Source organism: Vanessa cardui, chromosome 12, assembly GCF_905220365.1.
Source record: "Vanessa cardui chromosome 12, ilVanCard2.1, whole genome shotgun sequence".
In the NCBI taxonomy this organism is placed as follows: domain Eukaryota; kingdom Metazoa; phylum Arthropoda; class Insecta; order Lepidoptera; family Nymphalidae; genus Vanessa; species Vanessa cardui.
In genome coordinates, this window is record NC_061134.1 from 5631975 (window position 1) to 5655103 (window position 23129).

A 23129-nucleotide genomic window follows, 5' to 3' on the forward strand; every position below is an offset into this window, starting at 1 on the left:
TATTAATTTAGTTTATTGTTTAATTAGTTCACTAAAAGTTTGGTTAAGATTACGCGCATGACTAAGTTCCTCTAAAACTTGGGAAATAAATTAAAAAACTTACATCAGATTATTTGATACTTATGGATCCATAATCGAGTTGTTGACTTAATGGATGAAAAACGAAAAAAATTCTAAGATCTAGAATTATTATTAGTAATAACATTTTATTTTTTCTCCAAGCTCACATATAACAAGATAATAATGAAAATATATTTTCATGTCATGGAAAAATAATGCAGACGAGTGACAATATAATCTTATAAAGAGAAAGCTTAGCATGGAAGTAGAGAGCCAAAAATATAGATAACCCATAAGATGACGTGTGCAAGAATCACGTGTGCAAAATAGGGAAAATAAATATGATAAATGATTTCTCTATATAAGGGATAGACAATGGCAGACTAATGATGATTGGTTCTGGCACTGTCTGAACATTTAATTACCACTCATGAGTTGAAATATACACAAACATCAATACCATACTTTCCTGTGTGCTAGTATGGTGTGTGTGAGTATAATTACAAGGTAGAGGGATTATATATCAGATCTAATTGTTAGCGAAGTATTAATAATGTCAAACCGTCCTATGATTATATTTCTTATCGCTTTCATCAATATCAGTGGACGTACAAACAAAAGCGATACGATGTCGCAACGCCATAATCGGACGACACACGTCACATCATAGAACTCGAATCACTACATATTATAAAACAAAGACCCCGAGTCGCGTCTGTGTGTCTGTATGGTCGCGATAAACTTCAAAATTACACCTTAAAGGGAGAGGAGGCCTTTAGCCCAGCAGTGGGAATTTACAGGCTGTTTTTGTTTCACTTATAGACAGAGGGTTTTGTAAAAATGTTAAAATTGGACGACAATTCTAAAACATATCGAAAATTTAATAAAAATATATACATAAAAGGTAAAACATTTAAGTATATTTATGTCCATCCCTACGAAGCCGGGAAGGGCCGCTAGTTGCATAAAGAATATTTGAGTTACTGATTGCTGATTATTTATGTACGATTTATTTTATTTTGACCAATTACGAATTAACTCTAAATGTATAACAGCAATCCACGTTTTGCTCATAAGCAAGTTTAACAGCAGTACTTATGTAATATAATATTGAAATGTAGCTCCCTAATGAAGGAAAAAGGTTTTCCGTTCCCGTATTTACATTTCCTACTGCTTTGATCGTACCGAATATTGCCGCAAGCAATATAATCACTGGCCTTTTTAAAAGATTCAAGCGATTCCGAATGGTATATTATAAGTCAGGGCTAATATAGTGTTTATATAAATAAAGGTAATAAGCGGGATTAATGAAAAAAATAATGATTTTATTAAAAAACAAGTTTAGTCTCGGTATGGATTAAATTAATAATAATTTCATAAATACGAGTATGTATTGCGTTTAAATTTTTATAAACTTTTACGTCATTTGCCTATAATTTGCATTACAGATCTATTTGTTAATTCATTTTATAATAATTCAAAAAAAATTAAAAATAATTTATATATATTGTAATTTCATTTGATCGGGATGACAAAATAAACTCAAGTTTGATAGTAATTAAATTTTCACTCAATCTTACAAAAAAAAAGAATTTATGTGTTTGTGCCAGTTTTATAATGCACACATAAAATAATATATATTAAAGTTTAACAAATTATTACACAAGTAATTAAAACAATGATGTTATAAGTACATAATAATGTAGAATAAATAGTTTCAATTATAAAATATATGTAATAATGTGATACAATTAATTATGACATTCTATGACGTAGCACCCTATTGGAGGTTAGGATTACTAGCTAACAATATATATATATATATATATATATATATATATATATATATATATATATATATATATATATTCCTTTAATATCGATCGCATTACATTTTTGAAAATGGCAATATTGTATCTCTACAATTAATTGTAAGAAAATTACTGTTATGTAAAGTTAATTCCGACAACAAACCTGATCGCCTTTATTATTAGATCATCCCTTAGACTGACAATGACGAATAGACATCGTTCGTATTAAAATGATGGATGATACTAACAAGACAACGCCCGCTTATTACTTAGCGTTATCTATTCATTACGATATTTACAAACTGCATCTAATTTAAATATTATGTCAGTGTGTGAGACGTGATACAAAATCTCTTTGAGTACGTTTTAATTAAAGTATGAAGTATTCAAAGGCCGCAGTGACAAGCCCTGTGCAACTTTGTAAGTTCGAGAATGTGTGCCGGCATAAGTTTTACATGCACTTTGCGAGTACGGGACTCTTGCATTAATATTTAAATTTTTGATACTGATGATTACTTTTGACGTATATTTTTAAAACTTTTATATACGCGTGTTTTAGTGATTCAATAAATTTAATTAATATGATAGCATGCATAGGTTTAATAACTGTGTATCAAGTAAATCCTTAGTGGAAAGTATGTCACCAAATTTTGTTAAATAACCATTAATGGGAGCCGAGATGGCTCAATGGTAGTAACGCGTAGATCTTTACCAATGATCGTGGGTTCAAACCCAGGCAAGCATCACTATATTTCGATATACTTAATTTGTGTTTAAAATTCATCTCGATGTCTGGGGGAAGAAAAACATCGTGATGTGTGTCTAATTTTAACAAAAGTCTGCCTTATGAGAACTCACCAAACCGCATTTGAACAGCGTGGTCGAATATGCTCTTACCTTCTCCTCAAAGAAAGAGGAGATTAGCTCAGCAGTGGGAAATATTCAGGCTGTTACTATATTATATATGTTTTTATCCTATCGATCCATAGATCGATTTCATTTTATCCGCTCACAAGCGATCTATATAAAAATAAATTTTTAAATAATATGAAAATTGTATTTCGATTGAATTTTAACTTGAAAATCTAGAGTAGCTGGTTTAAGTACTCTGTCATTAGGTCTTCGACCATAGCTATTGTTTTTACAGAACAACCATCTACAATGTTTTTGGTACCACAGAATCACTATTTATATTACTGGTGAATAAAATATATGAAATAGAATTACCTTTTCCACTTGAGTTTTACAGTTTCCACCAGCATTTGTTGAAAGATGTATAAAAGAAATAAAGTAAAAAACAAAGTAGGACGTGCAGTACCCGTATCGATTCTGCGTGGTAGTCTATTGGATGGTTTGGAACGAAACTATATTTAACTGCTTGGTTGGTCTCGTGTCTATCTGATATTGCTAATCATGAGAGTTCCTGGGGTCGAATCCGAGGTCGGCACATGTATCGATTTTATGTCAATATGTAGCAGTACGGAATTTGTATGTTGACAGTTGTTGTATAAACTTATAACTTATACAGTGGTTGAAACTCGTACATGCTAATAAATGTTTGGGAGGTCAAACCCACTCAAGTGCCACTGAGTTTTCATGTGCTTAACTTATGTTTATACTTCGTTTCGAGCTCGGTGGTGATGGAAAACTTCGTGAGGAAACCTGCATGTGTGAAACTAGACACATGTGAATCCACCACGCTGCTCCAATGGGGGTTCATTGGATCAGCGTGGTGGAATATGCTTCAAACCTTCCCTCATAGGGAGAGGAGGCCTTAGCCTAGCAGTGGAAAATAGACATGCTGTTGTTGTTGTAACTCGTAAAGCACGTAATGTAGTACTCCTAAATCCGAACCCTTATCATTAGGTATTTGGGTTTGCGCACATGTGCGGTTGTATTGCGGTTGTGCGCTATGAAGACAGTAGCTGAATCCGTGATCATCATTAGTAGGATCAATTAAATCAAAAAAAGTCAGACTATTTCGTTAAATACATAAATTGAAATGGATCGACCCTGTTACTGGTAACCGTAATTCGTAACTAAATGATTCAAAGTAAAAGTCACCAAATGAAAAATTAGTTTAATGTAATCGCAACTCATTCCCTCCGCCTAGTAACTTTTTTTTATGCAAATCGAGGAAGATGTGACCTGATTTTTAATGACACTGCGCAATCACTTTGATGAATACTGTACGCGTGTCAGATTTGCATAAAAGGCCCTCGTAAAGTATATTTTAGAAGAGTTGAAGTTTAAGTTCGGCTCGGCTCTTTGTGATTTCAAGATAGAAGTCAATTATTTGTTGACGTGACGACTGCGTTTATTTTTTCAGATGATTTATTACAATAAAGGTTTTTAAAGATATTAATTTACGAATTAAAATAGTATATAAAACATTTATCTGGAATAGAGTTTATAAGTAATCTTCATATTTCAACTCATTTTTATTAATGACGATAATGATTGGATGTTTTTTTAATCTTTGTAATAAATAAATTAGTCTTGGGGTAGATGTTTAAAGAAACGTGATTTTCATGGGTTATTGAGGCAATAGAAACTTGCCATAGAAAATTATGTCATTAAAAATATGATATTTATTACAGATTTTTTTTATTTTCATTATAAGTATTTAAGTTTTACAAAGAAGCCTTTTTATTTATATAGAAAATTTTAGTGAATTCTATTTTTTAGAGATAATCTACATATTCCAATGCAAAAAAATCGAGTATGTTTTTTAAATGACACGTTTCCTGTAATAAATGTCAATGCATGCATTGAAATAAACATTTTTTTTCTTGTTTTGCTGCACAACTCGGTTCTCAAAAGGATTGACAGGGCAATTACATTTCTATCTGACGTCGGACTATTTTGACCGCTTATCATAAAAGTGGCGCTTAAAAATGTACTACATATTTTTTTTTGTTATTCCCGTTTTAAAGTGTTGAATTTCGTTTTTTATTCTATGCATTACAAATCACACAACGTTATGGAGCTTTTAAATATTTTATTTTACGTCGATTAAAAATTCTATGTGAAATACATAATTTTTATAAAATAATGAACTCATGAATCAATTGTTGGACTAACTTGTTATTTATATTTAAAAAAAAATAATTGTCGTCAATAAAAATATATTTAACGATATCTAAATAATGTGCCTACTTAGAGCAAAACGCTTTAGGAATTTTAATCAACATTGCGGCCAATACCTGAAGTTGTCTCAATGATCAAGACCTTCTCAAATTGCCGCCTTAAATAATTTTGACTATATTCTTCAGGGCTTAAATTAAAAAAAAGGCAATTCGTTTCGTCAATTTGCATAACAACCCACTTACATTACGGAGCACGTACGAAAGATCCGTGATGTTGTTTTATTGAGAACAGGAGAAGAGGTGCGTTCAAATAAACAATATTGACGAAACTGATCGTAAACAAAATATAAAAATGTAATTTTATATAAGACCTTCCTGTGTGAACATTACAGAAGGTTTTCTCGTGTTGATTTATCTTTAACAAAGAGAATGACGCATGTTCTTTAAGGAATTATTCGTTTTCATGAAGCTATTGGGTTATTTTATAGCAAAGGGTTTCTATATTATGATTAGTTCAATTCGTAAAAATGATAAACATTTCAAAACAAAAATGATTACATGTCGTTTTTAATTGCTCATAAAACAATAACTAAATTCGAAGCTAGGAGTGAAAAACACTAAAACATTATTTCTTTTCAGAAAAATTCGAAATTATGTAACATACTTCAAAGGTACGCCTGAGGCTGCGTAAAAACGTTTCCTTCGAGTTTTCACTATATTACACATTTTTAAATAAAGCACATTTAATCTTTAAATTATGAATTTTGACTCAGCAGTAATGAAAATATTTATTTATATATTTTATAAACAGGTAAAGACATAAAAAAATTTAATAGAATTATTATGGTAATCGTTACGATTCATCTTTAAGATTACTTGATATTGAGTGTGTTCTTGGATACATTTTTTAATTATTTATTTACTTTAAACCTTAGTTGTAACGACAATTGTTTTCGTATTTGTTTTTTTTATTTCACAAATACCACGATAATAATACATGGTATTTCGTAGAATTTTTATTACCTTTGAATGTCTGAACGCCATTGTTTAACAGAAAGTTAAATAAATGTACATAATATGACCGCTATAAAATACAAATACTTGCAATGAAAACGACTGGTTTACTGAAATAGCAAATAACGTTGAATGAAAGGGAAAAAAAGTACGTTAACATTATTCTTTAATAAATATGTAACAGAATTTTAATGTTTATTTCCATGTGTACTAAAATGCAGAAATCGTTAACATATATATAACATGTATATTATTTCAATGTATTTTGAGTTATTAAACGAAATTGTAATTACAGTAATCAATGAAACTCTTTAAAAAAATTATGTGTCTAAACAGTTTTATAGTAAAATAAAATGAAAGCACACGAAATCCTCCAAATCGTATCACACGTTGATGCCTCTTGACCGACATTTTTGACCTATTTAGAGCGCAACGAGGGCTTTTTAATTAAAATATGTATCATCATAATTTTTATCTTATTAACATTATTTAATTTTGTAGCCGCAATTTATAAAATAATGTGTGAACCAGATGACAAAATAATCAATTTTAAAATTATCAGTTGAAATTTTGAAAAATTCTCAAATAAATGACTAATTCTACTTTTCATTGTTGCAGCTCACTCCGATCACAGTCTTTCAAAATAAGGATACAATCAAACGGTTGGTGTGAGTAGGAATACTTTCTACCGTTCGAGTTTGATGGCGACCATGCGGGGAGGCGCAGGTGGATAGCATGATAGCGCCTGCCACGGCGGCCTAATGGCGCTTGTGCGCCGGATACTAGGCGACGCCCAGGTACCGCAATTTGTAATAATTTGTTTAAGACAGTTTAATATTTGAAACGATTTTATTTTTAATATGTATTTAAAAAAAAAAAAGTTTAATTGAACCTTTTTGCATACGTCAAACGTCACAAATCCTTTGAAAAACTTACTAGACGTGAAGATTGAGACGAATTAATAGAGTATTCTTTTTAACATTTATTTATCCGTAAAAGACAGCATGTATTTACTCTTTATAATTGAATAATATTTCATAATTATTTATTTTTAATATCTTACAGATTAAGTCTGTAACATCAGTTGTAATGTTGTTTACCGAAATAGAAATTTTCTTGTCTATAATATTTGTACAGAAACATTCGCATTAGTACACATTACGTTATTGATTTTATAATATAATGTCTGTTTATTTGTATAAATAACTGAATGCTGTTTATTTATTTATATTGTTTCTCTAAACCTCAAATGTAAATTGAGCTCCCCTTTAGATTTTTATAACTATAAAAAACCGCGGTGTTGAAAAATGCTATAAAAATACGAACGTTTTTCAATTGTTGATTGCTATATTATAATACTTATGAAAGAACTGTAACTTCACGCGTCACATAATCTTTAGAAAGAAAATCGTGTGTAAGCACATCTCTTCATTTTCACGTTTGCAAAGTGTTTTCGTTTTTAATTATTTATATTTTTATATGAATATTTTATTTTAGTTTAAAAGTTATTTCAATAAACAATTATTTTTACTTACGAATGCAAAATAAAAAATCGCTCTTCCAAAATATTTTATCATTAATCAAAGTTTAATATTATATTACATCAAATTTGTTGTTTTAGTGATAACTGTTTCACGTACACCAAGAAAAAATAACCACCAACCGTAATTAATGTAGACTTTACATTAAACTGTATAAGAGCCGTAGGCGTAGGGCCTACGTTACCTTATAACTCTTCGATTTTAACCAAACCCTCAGGGTATTTCTTACAGTAATACGACCTTAAAGAATAAATATGTATGTATTTATTAATTTGGTTTAACGGATGCATAAACCTTACATCGAATTTTGATAAAACCTGGAGATATAGAACCCTCGATCGAAGCATAAGTTATTACATTTTGGTAAAGTAATTAAGTGTTCCCAGAGAGCAATCAAAATACATATTGTTATAACTTTGTATCCAAAGGCCACGTGAACAAAGTCGCTGGAACAGGCCGTATGCCCTTAATAAACCCAAGTTTGATTGAGTACTGGTAGAACATAAACCTAAGCCAGGTAGCCCGTAATTATATTGTACTGCGTTGTCAAAGTTTCATCGAAGTGTTAACATCGATTACAAAGTTCGTTTCAATCAGGGAGCCGAAGCTGCCTTAGCTATTAAACAACCATTATGTTAAGCGATGTTGCCAAAGCAAAGCAAAGCAATAATATTTAAAGACTTTTTATACGCATATAAAAAATTACATAAAGTATGATTCTAAGAAAAACCTTAATCAACAGAACTAAAATCAAAATCTTTAATATAATGCATTTAATTCATTATTGAAATTTGCTGCGTAGGGAATATTTATTGTCCAAAATAAAAATGAAATAAAAAGTAAGGTTTAGTTTACCGTTTGAAATATACATTAGTCAATTATGAGTCAGTGTTTACGCAAATTCTGCTTTTATATGAATGTTCATTGAGTCTTTATAATTCTTGCGGTAAATCGGATGAACCTAAATTATTATCGTCTGGTTTTTGTCATATTTAATATTTGAATTTTGACCTCGATATGGAGCGAGTTATTATTTTTTGTGGTAGTTTGAATTGCTTTTTATATTACTAAAATGACTCATGAATTATGCGATCACTGTTTGATTTATTATTTTATCGTGAAAGTTATATAAAAAGATTCTATTAACTTTTCATACATACAACAAATGTTTTATACATTTATTTAAGTTTTATATTGCAACATACTTACATATATTACGTTAATTATATACATATTTTCAAAACATAAATCTTCAAATATACAACAAGTTAACAAAATGACATTTTTTTTAAATTATATGTTTAAATATAAGACGCGCTATGGATTACTTGTGTTGTAAGTGTTGACGGAAAATATCGTGGGAAAACTTGCACGCGTCAGATGAAATTCTGTCACATGAATATCCAATCAACCAAATACCAACCAGAGAGAAGCAACATATACATATATAATAAAAAAAGAACACGTGATAGAGTTTGAAAAAAAAAAAAAACATTTTTTAGCTTTGAAACGAATATATGAGTTTACTTTATTTATTGCAATTGGATTCAGTTATTTTGTAACTGGGAAAAATAGTTGCTGGTTTAAAAATAAAATCTTGTAATTTTACTTGGTGGGCTAGACCGTCTGTGGAGGTACCACTCACTTATCATATATTCTACAAAGAAACAGCTATACTTAGTATTGTTGTGTTAAGGTTAAAGAAGAGTGAGTGAGCCAGTGCAACTAAAGACTAAAGGAGGGTTGACAGCTTAACTCCCAAGGTGGACGGCGGAGTAATTAATATATCTTACACCGCCGATGTCTATAGTTGGTGATGATAAATATTATCAGATCACAATTGCAAATTATTTAATACAGCAGGCGAAATAAAGAATGCGACGATTTTTTTAAATTGCATCATTAGATCCTATGATTACTCTCTACATGCAAACAAACTAATTTTTACTCTCCATAACTTAAAACATCTCTATAATTTAGTTTTAAGGTATACAATCTTATTTGTTTTCTTATTAACTCTTCACCAGGCGAAACTTCGCAAAATGGTAGACGAGCAAGTGTCGGTAGGCACGAGAGTCGAGGCAGATGCCGAGCCGGAGCCAGCGGACCCACTTATCACCCCCGCATGCTCGGCCCTCGACAGAAGTGATGACCCGCGCCCTGTCCCGCCCGAACGACGCCTCCTCATCAGCACCCTTGACAAACCGCGCAATGGATCGCTGAATGGGGACAAAGAAGGCACGTTGAATAGGTCTACGCGACTCACGATCAAGAATGGGAAGGATAATCCATTTATAGGTGTGTTACAAAAGTACTTCAGACATAATTCTCATCATTTTATTTTAGTAATATTTAAAAAATATTCATGGATTAATCTTTATTGATTTTAGTATGTACAACATTATAATGCTATATACTACTACATACTACATACTATATACTCTTAGTTTGAAATTGTTGTTAACTAATAAAAATATAATAGTCAAAATTAAATACGAAAGTTATTATTATTTGTTATATTTGCAACATTAGTAAAATGTTGTCTCTTGTTGTGTTTTTTTTTTTATAACAATACGAAATAAAATATAATAAACCATATGTATTTAACACAGGAAGTATGTTTTAAGTTATGATTAGTATTTAGAATAACACAACTAATTAAATTTGATATATTTCTACAGACTTTGACATATTTTATTTTTATTCAACAGTATCCTCCCCTGACGACGATAACAAGGAAAACCAGGCAAACGGAAAAATAGATTCACCAGTGAAATGGTCCACGCAAAATGGAAGTGACAGTGGAACGTATGCCGAAATAGGCACTGCAGGGAACAGTAACAGCGACAGAAATGTTCTAGACCCCGCTGATAGCTCCGAGGAAGAAGTTCCTTTGCCAGATGCAACTTCCCCCGGTAGGAGTAGTGATGGACCGGAACCTAGAGCTGATATAACAGCAACTCTTGAAGGAGGTAAAATTTATGAAGTTCATTGATCTGTAATAAATCTGTAATATAAATAAAAATGAGTGGCCTACATTTCGAACATATTGATTTACTTTCAATTGAATCCTGTAATATGTCGAATCAACAGTACTTAAAAATCCTAATTGATTATGATAAAGTGTATTTTAAAAATAAAATCGTGCGACGTCTTATTTTCATCAGCACTTCATTTTATATTTCTATTTTATAGGTTCTACTATTATTTTAGAATAGTGTACATTAATGATGAACAAACGAATATCTGTGTCTGAACTACAGTTTAAGCTCTTGTTTTACTTAGTGTATAAAACAGAAGATAATAGTTACTAACTGGTCGGGCCGGCATGTTTGTTTTGCTGATGAAGTAAGTTTCGAGTTAGTTGGGAATTCTTCAGCAAAGCTGCCGCTACTAGCTATTATGAATCAAGTCTGTATAAAACTAGGTTCGCTATAACTCAGACAAACAGCCTCGTTAGTGCTAATCATATGTGGATTGTGATAGATATATTATAAAATGTAATAATTAGGTGATTAAAATTGAATTAAAAATAAATTTGCTTTGATAATTGACATAAAATTGTAAAAACTAATATTATATTCTTTAGTATAGTGGCTAAGATTGATCTAATAATTACTCCCGGTATAAGTTTTCTACATACTCTGACGATTTTAAGATAGTTTTCATACATTGCTCGTCGACTTAGTGGAATATCTCGCGCACTAATGAGCCACTGCCGTAGGGAATAAGCTCATTTGCGACTGCACAGCCAGCTAACTTCGCAAGAAAGAAACTTTCCGCCTGATGTTGCAATTTGTCATTTAGTTTTCGCTACCTTTTTAATTAGCGTCTGATAATTAGAAGTTTTCTCACTTTTCTTACATTGCAAAATAAAAAACGTTAATTTCGTTAACTTCTATTTGAAAATAATTTAAATTGAATGCATTTGTTATGTAACTGTAACATATTTCGAAAAACTAATCAACATCGAAGTTCTTGAAGAGGAAAAGTTTTGCTCAATAACTTCTACGCACATGAATTTTATTATGATTTTCCCGTCGTAATTCATCTTTATTTGACGTGAAACTCCACAATAGACAATAATTATACAATGTATAATGAATGTACTATAGTTTATACTATAAGTTGTGATTAATATACGAAATAAATCTTTGAATTCTTTCATTACGATACTACAAGTTTTACATATAAATAATGAAGTGTGCAGCCTGAAGAGCTCGTTGTAAGCTTACTGCAGTTCGTTACTAAAGTAGGTCGACGTCGTCACCCAAAAATTTAATTGATTTATTATTGCAGGGAAGTTTATTATTTTGATTATACTCTGTTTTCGTATGTTTATTTTATTAATGTGCTGAAGATATATTCTAAAGATATTTAAATATCATCTCCAAAATTCTATTTACGAATATTTTACAAAATTATTTTAAATGTAGAGCATTTGCTCTTCCATTCATTTATCATATGTTCAGTCGTATCCTTAGTAATTGCATAATTTCGCAATTCATAGAACAGTCTGACTAAATACATCCTACTCTTAGTATTATTTTTAACCCCCTTTTTACTCTCATACATATCAACATATTAACTTCAATTTTCTGTTATGAACAATGACCTTGAAACGTACGAGAAATAAGCATATGTATATATAAAAATTAATATCAAGTCCAATACTTTTTTTAGAATCATTTAGGTGAATATAAACTTTAAGTATAAAATTGGATCGATAATCGTATATTATAAATTAAAATCTAACACTTAACCAAATGTAAAAATAGATGCGCCGGCGATTCGATTCACTTCATATAAATTCAATTACAGCATAAAATAAACATAAAAAAAAATTTAAATAGATCTTATAATACCATAAAGCGTTCTATAAATTATTTGTCTAGACGTTTTAATGGAGAATCGTAGTAGGAGTAAATAAATTCGCATTTATGTACTTTTCATTTACTTGGTTCGTTTTAGTTATTTATTTCTTTTTTCGAATGAAAAGGTTCACATTACTCATTAAAAATATTTAAGAGCGATTTTATGTATCGAAGAAATATTTTACAGTTGTAGAGTTGCAATTTTTTCCTGTACAGTACGAAAGGACATATGTAGCAAAATAAACACAAGGTTTTATGTAGCTTGTAGAAGAATAGCTGAAGTCAATATATTTGAGTGTTTACAATAAAACAGGTCGCGTACACACCTGCGTCCTGCGCCCTGACGCATGATAAAACGAATAATCGATTCGTCTGGACGGGTTACGGGCTTTCGTGACTGTGAGAACTTTTGCGTTGGTGCAATGTTTACGTCCCCATAACAGTTTAAATTTATACATTAACCAACATAACTTTCGACAGTTTTTCACATTATTAAAGGCTGATAACGTTGCAACGTAACAATTACGATCAATACTAATGAACCGGGAAATACCTAATGGTCATTTCCTGTTTAGTACATTTTTGTACGCTATTACAAATAGAAACGAAACATCTGATAAGATTTGTTATTGCGTTTTTATTATAACTTGAAATGCCGATGAAAGTAAATACAAGAAAAATAAATATATTCATTTTATTTTAACAGTTCCGGTTAGCTATTTAATTGATACAAAGTACGTCATATTAAATTTTATATAATATATATAGTTTGATATTCTGTAGTAACTTGTGATTTTTTGTAATAAAGTAAACCCATATCGCATTAAATTGGCCTTAAAGAGTGTGTTATGTTTACAACGTAAACACAAACAGGTTCCGGCTCCCCGGGAGGGCGCTCAGACCGGTCGCGGCAGGAAGAGGTGCCCGCGTCCCCGGGGATGCTCACCGCGGCGCAGCTGGCCCGGCGGCTACGTCTTGAAAACGAACGTCTGCAGGTCGCCTTTTTATTTTCCCCTGTTTTTCAGAATCGTTCGTAATTTATAAGAACAAAGAAAAATTCTGTCTCTCATTAATTGTTTTTTTGTAAATTTAAAGACTTTTGCAGTGGAATAATAACCTTTTCCTTTGGTGTCGCTTTGAATTAAATTTTAATTTTTAAATATCCAACGGCAATTTTATGCTTCGTAAATCCGAGGTTAAAGTAAATTGAAATTGCTTATACTTTATTTAATCATTATTATTAAGAAGTATATATGTATTTAATAAAAATGTTTATGATTAAAAAAACCCATTTACTGAAACCGCATTGATCTCTAAAACAAAAAAATCTCTCAAGCTACTACGTACGTTCTATTCAAATATATGCAGCTACCATAACAGATGGATGGATGGCTTAAACAAGTAACTTAAATTATAAAATATAAAAGCGCCCAAGCTCAGCATGTATACATACTCGCATTAAGGTAGATACTTCGCGTGACTCACTAGTCACTTTAACATGCTTACGGATGGTAATATCGGGAGAAGTTTATAAATCGACAGCTATTAATCCTCGATGCAGGCGGAACTGACGCGTGTACGGCGTTTGTTGGTAGCGGCCGCGGAGAGGGGAGAGGCGGGGAATGCTTTGATAGAGAGGGCCCAGGGGGACTCACAAGATGGCACACCTCTCGATCCGCAGCAGTTGGAGAAGGAGCTGCTTCTGGCTAGAGAAGCTGTTAATTGTAAGTTTTATATTCCTGTATGAAAGATATCTGATTAGTTTAGCAATAATTATGTATAGTTGCTATTATGTTATGACTTCTTAAGCTTATATTTAAATACATCATGTATTAAAAAATCCCTTTTATATATCTATATTTTTTTATAATATTTTTAATACACTTTAAGGGATACTGATAATATTTAAAATAGATAACTTTATTATATCGCAAGTCAAGGCAAGTTTACGTAGGTACACAGTATTTAATCAAAGCATCTTACGACTTCCATCAGGAATGTAACTACAAAGTAAATATTTCATAATGCCGTAAAGTGAACGAAGTGAACGAAATTTGCTCAAGCAACCGTTCTTGATCGGAAAAAGAAGTACGAAGCCGACAGTTTGATAAACTAAAGTCATAATGTTTTAGAAAGTATCTGGTCGGAAAAGTAAGGGTAAATTAGTTTACGAGTCACGTTAACTCCGGAGTTGGACTTTGACTTTCACCGACATTTTTAGTGAAGACTTTACCTTAAATATCCAAGCGAACTATATAAGTCTCCTGAAACGACCGGTTTCGGCTTTCTCCATAATTACGTACAAGTAATATTTAAGATCTACGAACGACGAAATAAAAAAAATAATAATTTGGTACTTCATAAAATTACCTGGGTCAATAAATTTGTATAAAGGTAGCTACTATTGCCAATTTAATTTAACTCCGTAGTCACTAAAAACACATAACACCTGAAAGCTTAAAATAAAGTACTGTGGTGGTAATAAAAAAGATTGTTTGTAATCCAATACGTCAAAATGTTTCGCCCTACGTGTCGAGTGTAACGACAAGCGTTAACGTTAATGGTTTTTAGGAAGTATCAGTGATATTGCACTATTTGGAAACGAATCAAAATAGCCCCTATAACAATCTAATAACGGCTCAAATTGCGTGATGGCCCCCAGTTGTATCGGTATTTTTGGAACTGTATATATGGCTATAGTCTAGTTTATCTGATGCGATCTATCGATTCAATTACTGCTAGTCCGTTTTATATATTTTATTAAATAAAATTTAACGCAATATATTCAAATACTAAATCTGTACAAATTCTATTTCCGTGGTTATTTTTTGTCTTAATACTAATGATTTAAGTAAAATAAATAAATAAAGATATTTTTTACCAAATTAGTGTTGTAATATAAAAAGTACAATTATGAAAATAATATATTACCATTGATTATTATTATTATTAAGCTACCACGAGTCGTCCGTTTACGTAGCGTTGCCATTAATTTACTCACTGTGATAACAAAATGCCGTGAAGTGTAAGCGCTCTTGTATAAAAATGTTTTGTGTAAAAAAAAGTTTACAATATTGTAATATTAAAACAAAAGTTAAATAATGCGTTTTTTAATTTTCTCTACTTGTTTTGTGGAATTATAAAGTCATATCAGGGAAATATCAGAACTAAGCTATATCCGGGATCACAATATGATCAAACCGAACGTATTAAATGTATAATAAGGGTAGGTAGTCATTTGATGCGCTCAATGAAGCATCGATCAAAGGACGCTTATCAGCGTGTAAGCTTTCTAATCGTCGGAGCGCATTGTGCTGTCATATTTATATATGTTTTGTGTTTTTTTGTTGTTAAATAATGTGTATTGAATTTCACGATGCTTTTTTTTTTCTTTTTACCTTATGAGATTGCAAGTTTGATTTGTGTTATCTACACTTATTAATATTCCAAATACAAAACATGTACTTTTTAATGTATATTCTTAGCACTACATTTTATTACTCTTTTAAGTACTTCTTACCGTTTTTGTTGTGTTTTACTTTTATTTTGTGCTCCTTCTATTATAACAAAAAAAGGTGTTAACATCCGACTGAAAAAAACATTTCGAATATTTTCGCTAAAGGAAATATACGACAATAAATAAGTAAGACATTTCCCAGTAAAGCCTTTCCGTGTACCGGAATAGTTGAAGAAAATGAATAAAACACCTTAGCGTTAGAGAAGCAAGCATAAAACTAACAGTTTCTTTTATTGCAGCTTTGAAAGCCGACAAGAAGCGGCTCAAAGCGGAGAAATTTGATTTGCTGAATCAGATGAAGCAACTGTACGCGACTCTCGAGGACAAAGAGAAGGAACTCAGGGACTTCATTAGAAATTATGAGCAGGTACTTTTGAGGACTCCTAGCACGCTGTTATTATTACTCGAGCTAATTTTCATTTTATAAGTTCAATACGAAACTTATTTCAATTGAAGAAAAAATGCAAAGAATAATCTTTAATTTTCAGACTGCCGTGTTTATATAATAATACCATGATTGTACGAAATTACATAATGTATTTGTGAATATAATATTGGTATCGACGTATTTATGAAACAATAGGTATAAGTTATTATAAGTAATTGCCCTTATACATTCATTCACTTTATGTCTGTTTTGAGTATAATGCTATTTTAAATAAAACAAAGAGTCTTCGTTTCAATAGACGACAGAAATTGTTATTGTTTCATAGTTTTGCAATAAGTTAATAGGATACTCGAGCTGTATGCAGCAGGATTTATTTGTAGTGTAACCTAACAATAATAGTCTAATAAATAATAATTACTACTCTGAAACTATTTTTACCAGCGCTTTTGAACCCATATTATGACTAACAATTATTTATGTAATTGTGTATCGGTATTACGAGATCCTATCTTATCTGATGACCAAGTTAGTGATAGTGTATTTGTAATATCTAGGTCTTAAAATAATTATCCATACAAAAAAACATTTAAATATTGAAGCAAATCTGTGTCGATCGGTTTTCAGTATTAACATCTTGTTTACACATTATATTATTTACGATACACATTTTTAATAGTGATGCTTACTGTAGATACGAAAAAAGCTGAAATAAAAAATATGATAATACACATAAAAATATGATATGAATATAACACGATGTTACGATGTCGATTCCATTGATGTGTGTTTTGCGTACAGATGCGGTCGCGTAGCGGCGCGTCGTCGGCGCTGGGCGCTGAGCGCGCGGAGCGAGAGCGCGAGCGTGCGGCGCTGCTGCGGCACGCGCGCGACGAAGCGGAGCGCTCTCTGCAGCTGGCCGCCGCGCTCAGTGCGCGCGACACGCAGCTGCGGCACGCGAGGGAACAACTTTTCGAAGTCAGTATTACTTATACATTACTTTGATACATTGTCTGAAAGTTGAATATATTTTTATACATTAACTACACGAGTTTTGTCGAAAAGGAAGTCAGGAATATAATGTTGGAAATAGTATTTTTCTGCATTCATGAGTTCGTATGTTAAAATTGTAACTCTGTTCCCAACATGTGACTAAAGTTGAAAGTAATAAAACTTCGCTATGGCGGTTGACAATATTTAGATCTCGAAGCTTTCCATATATTTTCATTTTTAATTTACTAATTCAAAATCAAAATAAACTTTTTTTTTAATTGAACTCTTATAACTATTTATTAAAAAAAAATTATGTTAATTTGATAAAGCCGTATCACAAATGAATCCACAGGAAGAATATTGTATTGAAAAATGCCTAGAGTTGGTAGCAATTTTGCAGAATCGGATGTATTGTAACCCCACATTTCTAATTAGTAAATAAATATATGTATATACTTACTTTTTTATTACCATACAAAACTTTTAGTTAGTATGATAATAATGGATGGATACATACTATTAATTGATAGACATGTATGGGAAAAGTCACTATCTCTAGGTGCCCCGCAAGCACTACAATCTGCCAGACTCCTTTCTCCAAGGAGGATTTCTTGTCTGAAAAACTTAAAATTTTACCGGCCAGACCACCAGCGTGTTAATACATTCGTACTATTACATAATCATGCAATGTAGTCGATTTTGGAGAATAGGTATTACGGTTGAACGTATTTAGGCGACTACGGTCAGGAATGCTCGATAACATCTCTGCTATGTAATAGCGTATTGTTAGTTCAGTGAATTATATTAGACTCAAAGGTCGAGCGGCGGACGACTATATACATATAATTATGTAAATCAATCAACTAATGTACTTCATATAATATTCAACTGGACTATTTCTTTATTTACATGTACGCGATGCATTGCACTAGAAATTTACTTGCCTAAATCCGTTAAAAATATCAATTAAAATATAAAATCTAAATAGAATCGGAAACACATACTTCAGTAGTAAAGTGTCGTAAGTAATTCGGAATTTAAGTTCTAATTAAAATTATTTACTAGAATAGATTCTGAGGATAATTCTTATTACTTGAAAAAATGAAAAGTACAACGTCTTATGACGTAATGCTTTTCAAAGACGTTTGTAGGTATTTGTAGGTATTTGAAGCGGAATATATTTGAGTGGGCTTGAATACTATTTGCATCCCACCAAAAGGTGATTTAAAACAAAATCTTATTACATTTTATTAACTTACATTATTATTTTCTTATACATTAGAAAAACTTAAGATGTGTACTTTTATATACATAAATCTATAAATTATGTTCGACAAAAGCGCTAATATTTATATTTATAATCATCTTCATTGAATTTATTATGACAACAACAGCCTGTAAATTCCCACTACTGGGCTAAAGGCCTCCTCTCTCTTTGAGAAGAAGGTTTGGAACATATTCCACCACGCTGTTTCAATGCGGGTTGGTGGAATACACATGGCAGAATTTCTATGAAATTTGACACATGCAGGTTTCCTCACGATGTTTTCCTTCACCGTTGAGCACGAGATGAATTATAAAAACAAATTAAGCATATGAAACAGCGGTGCTTGCCTGGGTTTGAACCCGGAATCATCGGTTAAGATGCGCGCGTTCTAACGACTGGGCCATCTCGACTCTTATTATAATAAATAAAGAAAATTTATGATCAACTTTTGTTTATAAAAAAAGTAATAAGTACTAGTTCTGGATAGGTACCACCCACTCATTTGATATTCTACCGCTAACTCAGTATTGTTTTGTTGCGGTTTTAAAGGTGAGTGTAACTATAGACACGAGGATCATAATCTTAATTCCCAAGGTTTATGATGATGGTGATGTAAGGAATGGTTAATATCTCTTATAAAGCCATTGTGTATGGGCATGGTGACGACTTAAACCTGGTGGTCAATTTGTTCATCCGCCTAACTATATCATAAAAACCTGCTACCATATCCTAGAGAGTGGCGGATGATCCAAGTTAAATAACTTCATCTTTTCTTAATCTTGAGGATATTGAAACTAAAATTGGTATAAAACTAAGTATAAAAGTTGAAATGATATTTACAAGCTTGTTGTAAATAAATATTTAGATATGATATATTTTCAAAGGAAAGCACTCTGATTAGAGCCACAATATATATAGTACAAATACGTAAGGATCTCTGATAAGGGCTCATCAAATATTACTACAGTGATTTGTCTTTAGAGACAACCCTTGTCAAGTAATGAAAGCCCTTAGGAAATAAACTACACACGTAGAATTGCAATCTTCTCGAACTAATGGATTTCATTTTAATGAATTCCAAGAAATATATAATAAAATACATAAAATTATTATACTAACAGATTTATTATGTAGCTTTCTGCAATTATTCTACTTTATATTTTAATTAAGTTAATTTTTTTTAATATTCCATTGATTATTGTAAAACATATTATGCTGGTATTATAGCAGTCATATTATTCATTACAAGAATATATCGATGATAAAAAAGCGTGGAAAGAGATTGTATTTAACTAAAATGAGTTTGTATTTTTAATCGTTGAACAGTAACAACTGAGTTTGTTGCCGGTTTTTCTCGGTAAAATCTGCATTTGTAACTTCGCTTAATATCGTTTGTTAAATGTCGATTCAAACAATTTGTAAAAGCCTGCTTGAATAAAGTGTATTTTGATTTTGATCGTGATCTCGGAAATAGCGTTCGCAACAGAGACTAGCACACTGCGCAACAAATATTTCAGAGCACAAGTGTGTGCATAGGAATAGGAGCGCTCTCAACTCCTTCACTCATGGTTCAATGGAACTGCAAAGACACGACCGGTTTATTAGGTAGGTCAGGAATTGAACGTGGGACTTCAAAATAGTTTTCGAGGCACGGGACTGTATTATTGCCATCTTCGTAACTTTGAAGAGCTGCTGAAGAGCTTTTCATTAAAACAATTATAAATGTATACAATAATACTTACTTTAATCAACATAATACAATCGAATTATCACTTTAACTATTAGAAACTCTTGATGAATTGATTAATGATAAAATCTTACTTTAATTAATGCAAGTTTATTTTAATAGGTTTCTTGTACAATTCATATTATTATTGAATTTTTCGTTCTTATGTATCTATTTTTGAGCCAATTTATTTGTAATTTCATCACTATTAAAATGCAAACTTTTTAATCGTAAATTAGAATTGATGTAGTTAAGTAAGATTGGTCATATATTAATGTTGTATAAAAGAAAGTATACATGGTTTACAAATATAAAGAATGATAAAGGTTCGGCACAAAAAAGAGATCGTCTAATAAAATATGCATTAGTATTTAAATATTACTATATTGAGATATAGCTAATATTTCTCGGTATGCCGTCAAAATAGATGGCAGATATTAAGAAGAGTTTGATCAATAAAAGCACGGAAATATACGTCTAAGTATCAAACTTAAAACTACACCGCGAAACGACACATATAAACCAGTTGAGCCATTGATCCAGAAATTTACTTTACTTTTAATAAGCAAAGCTTATGTGAATAATCACTAGTGCGAATAAAGCAATTAAGAGCAATACGAAACAGTTTATTTTCAGCTTTGTGGCGTGAAAATCCTTTCGAATTATCCTTTAACAAATTATTCTAGGCCAGTAAATAAACAGATTCAACGTTAAATATTTTCTGTGCTATTTGATACCAACAATGACTGGAGTGGTCAAAAAGAATTATAAAAATATCTAACTCTAGATTGAAAACATTTTTCTCTACTTTGTTTCAATAAATAAACACACTTCTGCAATGAAAGTCTTTTTATATTACTCTCTCTACATAAACATATTGATTACATCAAAACTAATAAGATAAATTGTACATATGGTATTATATATGGCGAAAATTACAAAATATAATATTTTTTATAAGTTTAGAGATTGATTCGAACTTAGTAAATTAATATTCCCAATACTAACTATTTATAAAAATTAACAAGTAATATTCTAAATCACAACGATTTTTTTTTATTGTAAACTAGTAGTTTTCTTAGGCTTCCATAAAATAATAGCCTATGTCCTTTGTTGGAGTTCATTCATCAAACTCAGTTCAGCGGTTTGGACGCGAAAGAGCGACATACAAACAGAGTTACTTTCACATTTATAATATTAATATAGATTAAACTAAAACATTATATGACTAGCAAATTTCGATACTCCTATCATAAATAAAATATGTAACAAAGAGATAGACATGAAAGCAGGTTAATATTGTATTATTTTCCAAATAATGTAGACCTATGCTGTAAGAAGAAACATGAAACTCACCTCACAATACGAACATGAAATCGCAAAAAGTGATGCGTACTTTACTAAAAGTATAAAATTTATAGCACACACGTATCAAAACGTCGTATTATCGTTAGTTATTGTCGACATTTCACGAGTGGGATTTAAAGTCATTCTTATAGAATAGGATTTCTGTGCTATGATTAACTATGAAGTCTTTAACTCATCGGTTAGATCGCCTTAAATCGCTTTTAAAAATTACGTCATACAGTCAATCATATAAATTTTTATATTAAATACAAATATGTATGTATACAATAAATTTTTATTTTATTTTAAAACAACAAAAAGACAGTTTATATATAAATATAAAAACTGTACAACATTATCGTAATTCATTTATACACAAAAGAATTATTTAAATATTTAACAGATGAATTTATTTTTCAACCGACTTCCAAAAGGAGGAGGTTATCAATTCGTCTGTATTTTTTTTTTTTTTTTTTTTTATGTTTGTTACCTCATAACTTTTCACTGGGTGGACCGATTTTGATAATTTTTTTTTATTTGAAAGGTAGTGCTTCCCGTGGGGTCCCATTTTTTTTATTTTTTTTTCCGATGATGGTATCCATGTGAAAACGACATAAGTCTTAAATTTGCATTATGTATATGCGCGACAAATAGGTGAATAACTGAAAATCACGTTAACCAATTTTGATAATTCTTTTTTTATTATAAAATATATACTTGGACTGCTAGTTTGGTGAGGTTCTGAGCACAGGATCCATGACAAAGTAACGGAACGGAAGGGAACGGAACAATTCTGAGGAGCACGTTAGCGATACTCGGTCGAATCTTTTATTTATAGGTTATTTGGATATTTGAGTCACCTTCCGTAATGTGGTTATGTTTATGTAATTATCATAGTCGAATATTATAATCAACTAGCTGCCCACCCCGGCTTCGCACGGGTGCAATACTGATACTAAATATACTACAGAATTTGTTTATATACGACATCACATCGCAAACTTCTAAAATTATCAGTGTTTCTTTACTATATTGTTCATGTATTATATACACAAACCTTCCCCTTGAATCACACCATCTTTTAAAAAAAACCGCATCAAAATCCGTTGCGTAGATTTAAAGATATAGGGACAGAGAAAGCGACTTTGTTTTATACTATGTAGTGATGGAACTCCTATACGGCTCGCAGTTAGGGTGCGATATGGGGCAGAATTTCTTACTATCTTTAATCAAATTTTGTGTATGTGATGTGATGTCATATGATGTACGAAATATAGTTGGTCTTTTTCAAAGTTTTTTTGCTGAGTTCGATTACAGCTCTTTCGAGGGATCCTTGTAGTTTACGCCGCGTGACGTATTAAATCCGCATTTTCGAAAGTCTATTTTTGCTTTATTCCCAAGTTTCCTTTGAAATTGTCCTCGAAGTAGTTTCTGACTCATATAAACGGAACGTTTAATCTATCCATATTAAAAAAAATTAGTTAGTCAACATCAGCTTCACTTAA

At 31.2% G+C, this 23129-nt stretch overlaps 1 protein-coding gene across 7 annotated transcripts in view; it reads left to right on the forward strand.

The window, feature by feature from the left end:
- LOC124534417 (kazrin) overlaps nucleotides 1-23129 on the forward strand; it is a 97554-nt gene that overhangs the window by 53361 nt on the left and 21064 nt on the right. For all 7 annotated transcript variants that reach the window (XM_047110284.1, XM_047110287.1, XM_047110285.1 and 4 more), the window contains exons 2-8: nucleotides 6593-6771; nucleotides 9543-9813; nucleotides 10227-10487; nucleotides 13263-13384; nucleotides 13951-14113; nucleotides 16146-16273; nucleotides 17093-17269. In XM_047110284.1, coding sequence (XP_046966240.1) covers nucleotides 6736-6771; nucleotides 9543-9813; nucleotides 10227-10487; nucleotides 13263-13384; nucleotides 13951-14113; nucleotides 16146-16273; nucleotides 17093-17269 — 1158 coding nt within the window. In that variant the 5' untranslated portion in view covers nucleotides 6593-6735. The remainder of the gene's footprint in view (nucleotides 1-6592; nucleotides 6772-9542; nucleotides 9814-10226; nucleotides 10488-13262; nucleotides 13385-13950; nucleotides 14114-16145; nucleotides 16274-17092; nucleotides 17270-23129) is intronic.